The 10,106-nt window shown below is 43.9% G+C and overlaps 1 protein-coding gene across 1 annotated transcript in view; it reads left to right on the top strand.

Annotated features, from left to right (window-relative positions):
- The window catches only part of LOC104491038 (collagen alpha-1(XIV) chain), a gene marked incomplete at its 5' end in the record, with an annotated part of 47,369 nt that extends 41,498 nt beyond the window's left edge, over window positions 1-5,871 (top strand). Inside the window, 4 exons of the mRNA XM_010133396.1 lie at window positions 216-293; window positions 3,474-3,629; window positions 4,976-5,068; window positions 5,162-5,871. Coding sequence (XP_010131698.1) covers window positions 216-293; window positions 3,474-3,629; window positions 4,976-5,068; window positions 5,162-5,301 — 467 coding nt within the window. The remainder of the gene's footprint in view (window positions 1-215; window positions 294-3,473; window positions 3,630-4,975; window positions 5,069-5,161) is intronic.
- Between the last annotated feature and the right edge of the window lie 4,235 nt (window positions 5,872-10,106).

Below are 10,106 nucleotides of genomic sequence, written 5' to 3'. Positions count from 1 at the left end.
GAATGTTTAAGACCCCAGGAAGGCCATGTTCCCCTGGAGAGGCCGTTGAGGAAGGGAGGGAACCCCCCCCAATAATTCTTTATTTTTCCCTCTTTCCTTCTCTGCCATCTGTTTTTAGATGAAAAATAACGTATAGAACTATAATCCTGGTTAAATAATAAACACTGCACGCAGTTTTGCTCAAGATGTGACTCTGATGATTACTATTTCCTTAGGTTTACCAGGCGAGAAGGGAGAAAAAGGCAATCCTGGTGTTGGAACACAAGGACCCCGAGGCCCACCAGGATCTACAGGTAACGTTACGTTTGAGGTGTCTGGATTAGACCGCTCTGACCCTTGTGCAAAGCAGCGAAGACCTGCAGGGCTCAGTCCTCCGCTTCTGGGGCTTAGGCAGCAGAGGAGTCAGTAGTTCAGGCACCTTAACTGTTGTAACGCTCTTAACTATGTAATATGATGATGTGATGTGCCACGTGATGGTGTCACAGGAGAAAATATCGACGCGGTTGTGATTAGGCAGCAATCTAAGACTTATTAATGGTGAGGGGTAGATCAAAGAGTTGATATTTTAGCGGCACTTAATCACTAAAACAATTTTAAGGTGACTCAGTAGAATATGTTACAATCAAAGCAGCGTCTCACAGATTTGATGACAAGATTCACACACTGACTCACTGCAGGATATCCTTGATCGATGTATTATGCATATGCATAAACACAACCACACAGCGCGCGCACGCGCACACACACACACACACAGGGCTATTTGGATCCAGTGAAATACACACTCATCCACACTTGTGTTAGAGAGGTGGACAAAAGAGAGGCCGGCCTGTTGGTAAAATTTCTTTCCCGAGTTTAGAGCAATCACTCACGATGCTCCAGCAATCTCAGTGGATGACAACTGAGTCTCGAGAAGTATGACCTTGTCCTGGCCTTTTGTGCAGTTTGTACGAGAGGCGTCCCGATGCAGGGTAGCTGCTGGACCCAGCCCGCTGCGACCCAGGAGAACTCCACGGCTCTTGCTTTGGGATCACTATTTATGATTGCTATGTTTGACTTGCGGTAGATATTTTCCCACACTGGCCCGCGTCGGATGTTGAAATGTTCTGGTATTTTCTGCTGGTTGCGCCGGCCCAGAACTTGTTGATTTTCGCTGTTTTGGGGAGAGGCGTCCCGATGCAGGGTAGCTGCTGGACCCAGCCCGCTGCGACCCAGGAGAACTCCACGGCTCTTGCTTTGGGATCACTATTTATGATTGCTATGTTTGACTTGCGGTAGATATTTTCCCACACTGGCCCGCGTCGGATGTTGAAATGTTCTGGTATTTTCTGCTGGTTGCGCAGGCTCAGAACTTGTTGATTTCCGATGTTTGGTGTTGCACCCCCATTGGCCTTGACCCAAGCATGGATGTACCAGGTTATCATGACCCAAGCATGGATGTACCAGGTTATCATGACCCAAGCATGGATGTACCAGGTTATCATGACCCAAGCATGGATGTACCAGGTTATCATGACCCAAGCATGGATGTACCAGGTTATCATGACCCAAGCATGGATGTACCAGGCTGTCAGGAGGTGACCATCTCCCAAGGACAAGGAGAGCAGTGCCAGGCTGGGAAAGCAGGCCCAGCACAATAAGGACATGCCTTAGTATTCTGTTTTTCCTTCTTTTACCATCCGAGCCTGGCTTATCCTGGGCTGGTTGGTGGCCCAGGGAGCAGGAAAGGGTGGAGGGTGAGGCAGGGTGGGGATGGAGAGAAATCTTCTCAGATCTTGAACGGGCTTTGAGTGATGGGGGCACTGTACCACCACAGATGCTGTCCTCAGTCACACAAGTATTTTCCTTCTCCCTGTGATAAACTGCTTCTCCAAAACCTTGGGGTTTTAATGCTTTAAGCACTTTTTTTCAGAGACGGAGCCTGGAATGCAAAAAAATTAATCTGGATTAATTGCATTTGTTTTCTCATTGACTCAAGGTCATACTGTGACTTGTCAGAGAAATGTATATTAATTACGCACATTAATCTCTGGGATTTATATTTAGCTCCTGAAAAAGCAGAGAAGGTGATACCTAGATCCTTTTGAAACAGGTGTAAAACTGCACTGTCTTCATTAGGACATTCTGGCCGGCAGAGCACCGGTATCAAGGCACAGCGTCACCCAGAAGCTGTATTGAAAGGGATTGGGGGAATCAAGAGCTGTACAAGCATCCAGGGCTGTCCCCGCCCCCCATGACACTGCCTTTCCAGACCTCTGATGTTTGGGGAAATAATTGCTCTAGTAAAATGTCTGGCTAAAAGCTGTCTCTGGCAAGAAAGACGGAACAGCAGTCAAAGAGGAGGCTTATTGGGAGCAAATCTCCTCTCTGGCCACTGCTTCATCTTCCTTGCCAGAGGAAGGCTGCAGCCTGTCCCTCAGCTTGCCTGGGGAAGTCAGAGCTGGGATGCCTAGCTCCTCTGCTCAAGCTTTCTCCTGGAACTGGTTGTAGCACACTTGGTGCTGTGTTTTCCAGGTCTGGAAAGATTGCCTCAGCTCCCTGATGTTATGAAAGACACTACACAGAACCACAGAATCATTTTGGTTGGAAAAGACCTGTAAAATCATCAAGTCCAACCATTAACCCAGCATTGCCAGGTCACCACTAAATCCTGTCTCTCAGCACCACATCTACATGTCATTTAAATACACCCAGAGATGGTGACTCCACCACCTCCCTGGGAAGCCTGATCCAATGACACCCCTTTTGGTGAAAAAATTTTTTGTAATATCCAACACAAACTTCCCCTGAAGCAACTTGAGGCCATAGCTTCTTGTTCTATCATTTGTTACTTTGGAGAAGAGACCTACTGCCACCTTGCTACAGCCTCCTTTCAGGTAGTTGTAGCGAGTGATAAGGTCTCCCCTCAGTCTCCTTTCCTCCAGGCTCAACAACCCCAGTTCCCTCAGCTGCTCCTCAGCACACTTGTGCTCTAAACTCTTCACCAGCTTCATTGCCCTTCTCTGAACACGCTCCACCACCTCAATGTCCCTGTAGTGAGGTGGCCAAAACCAGACGCAGTACTCAAGGTCTGTCCTCACCAGTGCCGAGTACAGGGACAGAGTCACTTCCCTCCTCCCGCTGGCCACACTATTGCTGATACAAGCCAGGATGCTGTTGGCCTTCTTGGCCACCTGGGCACACTGCTGGCTCATGTTCAGTCAGCTGGCAACCAGCACACCCAGGTCCTTGTCCTATGGGCAGCTTTTCAGCTGCTCTTTCCCCAGGCTGTAATGTTGCAGGGGATGGTTGTGAACCAAGTGAAGGACCCAGCAATTGGCCTTGTTGAAACGCCTAACATTGGCCTCGGCCCATCGATCCTGCCTGTCCAGAACCCTCTGTAGAGTCTCCCTAGCCTTAAGAAGATCAACACTCCCACCTAATTTGGTGTCATCCAACAGTACTCGGATGTTTCATCTTCCCCTTCTACACAGGACCTCCAGGAGAAAGTCGAACTGGCAGCCCAGGACCACCAGGATCTCCAGGCCCACGAGGTCCTGCTGGTCACACAGGACCCCCAGGCCCACAGGGTCCTTCTGGCCCGCCAGGGTACTGTGATCCGTCCTCCTGCGCTGGTTATGGCATGGGAGGTGAGTAGTCAGGAGCTGGGATGGCTGCTGTTTGCAGACATGGGGATGACATTTTCTAACAGCCAAAGTAAGATGGACACTACTGGTGAACCTTGCCCTAAAACATGGTAGCCTCCCTAAAAACATGTGTCCAGTGCTGCTAGATTTTAGGGGACTGCAGCATGAAGAGAAGATGACCCCAGCACAGTTACCAAAGGAAGTCCTCTATCTGATCCTGACCTGTGAAACGGATCCTGCATAGTGAGATTTTTGTCCTGTACGTGTCTGTGTAGCTGTATGAGCCTGCTCCATCTCAACAGTCTGTGTGTTGAACTCCCACCTCCTAATGCTTGTGACAGGAGAGTTTTTATATTCGTGGTTTTTCAAACGTGTTGCTCAATTTCCCCTTCTGTGTGCCCTGAATGGCATGAGAGCATGACTCTTACTAAACCCCTAGTAGCGTAACCTGACAAGGGGATGCACGTGTCCGTCATTAACCGGTGAAGCCATCTGGGGAAAATGATTCTTTCTACACCTTCTCTGTATCCTACTGTCCCATCTCATCATAGCACGGAGAGGCTGTGGGAGGGAGTTAACATAAGTATGTCGCCCAATGTAAAATCGATTGTTTATCAGTAAAGCACTAGTTACTACAAATGTTACACGTAAGGCGTATTTGTTTGATGTTTACGGTTTAATCTGCCCCGAGCTGATTTGTATGTTTTACTCACCTGAATGTTTTTGTTGTCGTCTTTTCCTATCCTTTCCTCCTCACTTCCCCTTCCCGTTGTTCATTTCCTGTTTTAAGGCCCAATCCCTTACAATGGCTACCAATCCAGAAGGTGAAAGGCTCATTCTGGTTCAGGTCTCATTTGGCTGAAGGTCAGAGATGGATGCTGAACTGCTCTGTGCTTTCCATCAACGACATTGACTACCACTAATGAACTCACAGGCTGCTGTACATGCACTTAGCTTTCTTGCACTGCTAAAAAGCATTGCCTGACCCATTTGTGCCTGTTAACCGTGTCTTCTAGACCATAACTGGGATCAGCTAAAGCAGGCAGATTGTGCAGTGTATAATAAGCACAGTATTACAACTGGATTTTTGACAAATCCTGGTGGTGGTTTCCAACTAACTTGGCTGTCTGTTGGTGGGTTTCCAATTGCTCCAGCTTATTTTGTTAAATGTTTTCACTGTTCCTGTATGTGAATAAAAGACGTGTATTTAAAGATGATATATATACTCACGCACACTATATATAAATATATCTCTATATAAAATGTCAATTTCCTAACGAGTGCTTTAATTTTCTACTCCCCTTCTCCTGTGTTAACCGTATGAATACTCTTGGTGGTGGTGGGTTAAGGTGGATACGGTGAGTCAACAGATCAAGACATCCCGGTAGTGCAGTTGCCACATAACTCCTACCAAATCTATGACCCTGAGGACCTTTATGATGGTGAGCAACAGTCGTACGTAGTTCATGGGTCCTACCCTTTACCATCCCCATACTCCCAGTCTGCCTATCCATCTCCTCATCTTGCTCAACCAGAGTTTACTCCCGTTCGAGAAGAGATGGAAGCCGTTGAACTGAGATCCCCAGGAATTAGTCGCTTCCCAAGGAAGATAGCCAAAAGGAGCATCAATCCTCCAGCACACAAAAGGGCGAATGGAAAAAAACCGTCTCAATGAACTGCTTTAAAAAGGGAATCATTTTATGTGCATCTGTGTCTGGCCTTTTGTCCGGGTGCCTAACCTGTCATGGAAGATGTTTACAGGCTCTTATCTTAAAGGAGAAAAAAAGTGTACGTGACCAGTTGACACGACAAGTAATGGTAATTAACTTGCATGCCAGAAACTTAGTATGTTAGTGGGTTGGTGCTAGATGATGATGAAAGGTCACTTGTAGACCTTTCCCTGGAGTGCCGTTCCATACACTATTCAAACTGTATCTGAAAATAAGCGTCCGGCTAGTTGGGTACGTAGAACCATTCAGGAAAGCTGATGTTTTGCTATCCATGTTTTTCCTGTTGATTACGTTGTTAGTTTCGGATGAATTGCTTTACAAGCAGAGTAACACACTTAAATCCACAATGCATTGAACCCAGCTATTACATTTGCAAAGCAGTCTTGTGTTAATGGAGTTCTTTTTTTAACCCACATTCTATAAATACGCAAGAATGTTCTGTGGGAGCACACTGGTAATTTATTGTGAACCTCTCTCATTTCTGTTTTGTATGCAAATAAAAGTGGCAAGCTTTTATACATTAATTCTGTATGTCATTGATTTTTAAACTTGGAGCAATTGTATAAATCTTTAGGGAACAGAATGTAAAGAGAAGAATAAGTATTTTCTTTTTTCAACACTTTTTGGGCAACATATTTGAAATAAATGTTGATGAGTGCTCCTGTGCTGTGCAGTCAGTGTTAGCTACACTGTGTTCCTGGGCTGGGGGAGCAGCTAGGAACTCTACACCTTTCTCCCCATGGGGAACACGGATGCCCCACCCTGTGGGGTCCCCAGCTGTGGGACATGCACCCAACCGACTGCAACACAACCGTCTTCCCCTTCACGCCATACTGGATGTACATGCAGCGAATTATTACCCCCAAGTAATCATTTGTTTAAAGTAGGCATACTTGTTACAGATTTATAACTTAATTTACATACTGAAGCGCAAACTTTAATTGCACTAGTTAACTTTATTTCACTTTATATTTATAATGACATTTACTGTCACTAACCAGCACCCCACTAACCAGAATGCTTGGTGACATCTGGTCACTGGCTGAGGGTGTACCTGGTGATAACTTGGTAATGCCACCAGTTACTTTTTAACTTATAAAAATATTACTCAGGATTTGTACATTTGCCAAAAAAAGTACAACACAGACTCCTAGGGTCAACACTTTATCCCAGATTCAGCCTCTGAATAAGTACGAGTGCCTCGTATTTTTCCAGACTGCCTAAGAAACTTCAGTGGCTGACTGTGAAGTATTTAGCACATGCTGAACAGCTGATGCCACCCAGACCTTACCAATAAAGTGTATGTATGTATGTACTGTGTCCTTACACAGAAAAGAGCATCTACTTTAACCTACTGCTTTTAAAAATACTTTTACTAGTTAACTAAATGTGGTTACTGACTGGGAAATGAAGCCTGTGTGTTCACCGGGATCAGCCCATTTGAATGCTAAACAAATGCCCAATACCAAACTATTATTTCACATAAGGAAATATGATTATAAATAAAACAAATGTTTTTCTTCCTATATGACGCTTGTATGAAATGGATATAAACCCCACAAATCTTCCTCAAACATTGTAAATGTGGCAGATAACATATCAGCATCTTCTACTAAACAGAGGTGCTTTATTTATTTACACACCACCACCCGTGGCCTGAGGATTATCTGTGCAGAAAAGCAACTATGGCCTTCAGAGAAGTAATCTGCAGAAGAAAAAATATTTTTTTTAAGAGTTGTTTTGCATCATTCAGCACTTACTTACTTAAGTTCAGCTTCCTCATTTGTTGCTCACACTAAAAATGTTGCTGCTTCGTTCTTTAATACATTCTTTACATAAGGAAGGCGTGTTCCTGTGACTTCAATCAAAACCAGGTTTGGGCTTAAGAGGGGGAAAAAAGAGTATTTCCATATGATCTGCCTTTGCTGTCTGTTATTTCAACAAGGTCTTTAACAAAATCTATGCTACGCTGGGTTGTTAGCAGACCTGTTCCTAGAGAGGAAGAGCCGCTTAAGAGGATGCACTGCACAGCCCCAAAGGTGTGTTTTAGTTGGTAAACAGCACTGCGAGTCCAAAGTCTGGCACCTTTAAAAGATGGAGTGGAGTCCTGTCTGTCTACTTTCTAAGGCAAACAGAATATTCTGGATGTCAGTTCTGCTTTCAACAGTCCTGTAACATCTCCATATCAAGAATGAAATCGTGTTAGGAATACATTTAATTCCATTCAGCAGCTAGAATGCAGAGAAGAGCCAACCTTGATGTTGTCATTCAGCATACTAGAGATTTAGAGTGCAGAGCACAGGAACAGGAGTCTGAAAAACTCTTGTTTGGGTACAACCTAGCAGACAGTGTCACCTCTGAAATTCATGCTGTCCCTGTTGCTCTGAAGTATTCCAGCAATAAAATCTGCTGGAACTGAAAGGTTACTCTTCCAGCATCCAAGACACTCCAGACACTGAAACGCTGCAATCCTCCCTGTAGCCAACAACCGTCTGTTTGCATAGCTGACTTCCCTTGGCTTCAATTTCGGTGTTCCAAGCACACCGTATGGCATACCGCATCAACAGAAGGCCAAAGCTTCTGGGTGAAAAATTATGGTCAGTGTCCAAATACTTCTTTGGTCACACTGAACAGGCAAAGCTATAGGCAAACCATGTTGTGCAGAAAAAAAACTTTCTAGATTGCTTGTTGGTAAAGACTGCAAGATAGGTCCTGCGGGAGGTTAAGAGATGACAATCACCAATCTCTCCACCTCCTCATTCCTCCAAGATAGAATGTTTAATAATATTTTCCTTATCTCTAACAGGACTGCAGTATGCATTTATACTTGATACCTGCACTGCCTCCTCTCAAGAGCTGCCGTTTTTTTCTGATGTAATTTGGCTCTGGAATGAGTTTGATTTTGCTTGCCCCCACCACAGTAACTTCAGTGGGCATATTCACCTAAAAAGATAAGGAAGGTTAATGCATTCAGCAATACCTCACCATTAATTTCATATCGTATATAGACTCCGTCTTCTAAAAAAGGCTTTCACAAGCATGACACTATCTGTCACAGAAGTAATGAACAGCTCAAGCAAGCCACTGGTTTTCTTACATGTCCCAAAGAGAGAAGGAGTTGTATATGAACAATTCCCTTTTTCTGAACTAAGACTGGCATTCTCTCATCCATCAAGCTGTGTAGGGACGGATCACCTGTTTTACCAGAAGAGCAAATCAGCTCATTTACTGACAGTGGCCCTTCAAGGATGCTCTGTGGCCATAATTATTCGCTGCTTTTACTGCATGGAATTCAAGGTTAGCAACTTTCAGAGTGAGACACTTCAGTTCAGTAAACAATGTACTGTTTTCATGAGATGTAAATATTCACTAAAAATGTATCAATTCTTTAATTATAGCATTAAAAGAAATATAATTATCTAACAGCTCATACAACACAGAGCACAGGTGGTAGTAACAATATAATATCTGGTTTTAGCTGTTTCAAACACAGTAATTTTTATGACCTTCCCAAATAAAATTTGCTAACACCCATCAAAAATATTCTGTACAGAACGGCTGATTGAGATATACAGACGTTTCCATGTTAGAAGAATTGTTCTTCAAGGACAGACACATTCCTGATGGCATTTTTTCTTCTTCTTTTACTGTTCTTACTTCCTTCGAAAATCTTTAGGTCTGGAAAAAAAAAAAAAGAGGCACTTTAAGAAATGTATGGAAAACACATTCCTGATGGCATTTTTTCTTCTTCTTTTACTGTTCTTACTTCCTTCGAAAATCTTTAGGTCTGGAAAAAAAAAAAAAAGAGGCACTTTAAGAAATGTATGGAAACAACAGTGGCTTTGCTTTAAGGGTGCAAGAACAGCCTTATCTATTTTTCTTTCCTTATTTTGATGCTTGAAGGTTTTGTGCTGAAGAGTATTTTCTGGATTATATAAAAAAAGAACAAATCAAAGTTTAACAAAATGTCTAAGAATTTACAGATGTCAGGACTAGTTGGCCAAGGTGTTTCTCAGGAGCCACTGCTACTTCCCTAAGCAAAGCAAAGAGCATTTTTAACCGAATGCAGTCTCACAGTGACTTTAAACGCTTTAGTGTGTTTGTCTCCACTTCTAAAAAATTAATAATCTGTGCATGACATTGCAAGCACAGTCCACAACAGTACTAGAGCAATTAAACCCGATGATTTAAGGAAAAACGTACTTTGAATGTTAAAGGTTGTGCAATTCCTTCTGCTTGTCTGAAAAACGTGGAAAATATTCAGACAACAGATTGCTGTTTGTAATCCTCTGTAATTTCCTATTGAAGCATACGTCACTCTGCCTGCCTCACATCCACTGGCTGAGGAAATCACATTCTCCCTGAACCTGCAAGGTTCAGGCTAGATCATGGTTTTTAGAAGAATGCCACATTTGAAGGCTAGATGCAAGTCTACATTCCTAACAGGTCCTGTAGAGAAGTTAGGGCTCTGCCCAGCCACTTCTCAAAAGAGAACCGTGCAGGCCAGTGGTGTCTGAGGTGCCTGGGTGCACTCCCCGTGTGCGCAGCATGATTGGCTGCTCTTCACAGCACACTGCACCCCCCAAACGCGCTGCCTGCCACAATACAACCCGCTGTAAATACAGCAGCCCTTCATTCTTCTTTCTTTCAATTGCTCCTCACACACAGACATCAAAACAGGTAATTCAGACTGCGTCTCCCTAGAACTGAGCAGAAGCTGCAATAACAAAGGTTTTGCAAACGTGTAATT

This window comes from Buceros rhinoceros, unplaced genomic scaffold (genome assembly GCF_000710305.1).
Source record: "Buceros rhinoceros silvestris isolate BGI_N320 unplaced genomic scaffold, ASM71030v1 scaffold15350, whole genome shotgun sequence".
Taxonomy (NCBI): domain Eukaryota; kingdom Metazoa; phylum Chordata; class Aves; order Bucerotiformes; family Bucerotidae; genus Buceros; species Buceros rhinoceros.
This window is presented reverse-complemented; position numbering and strand designations above follow the sequence as displayed.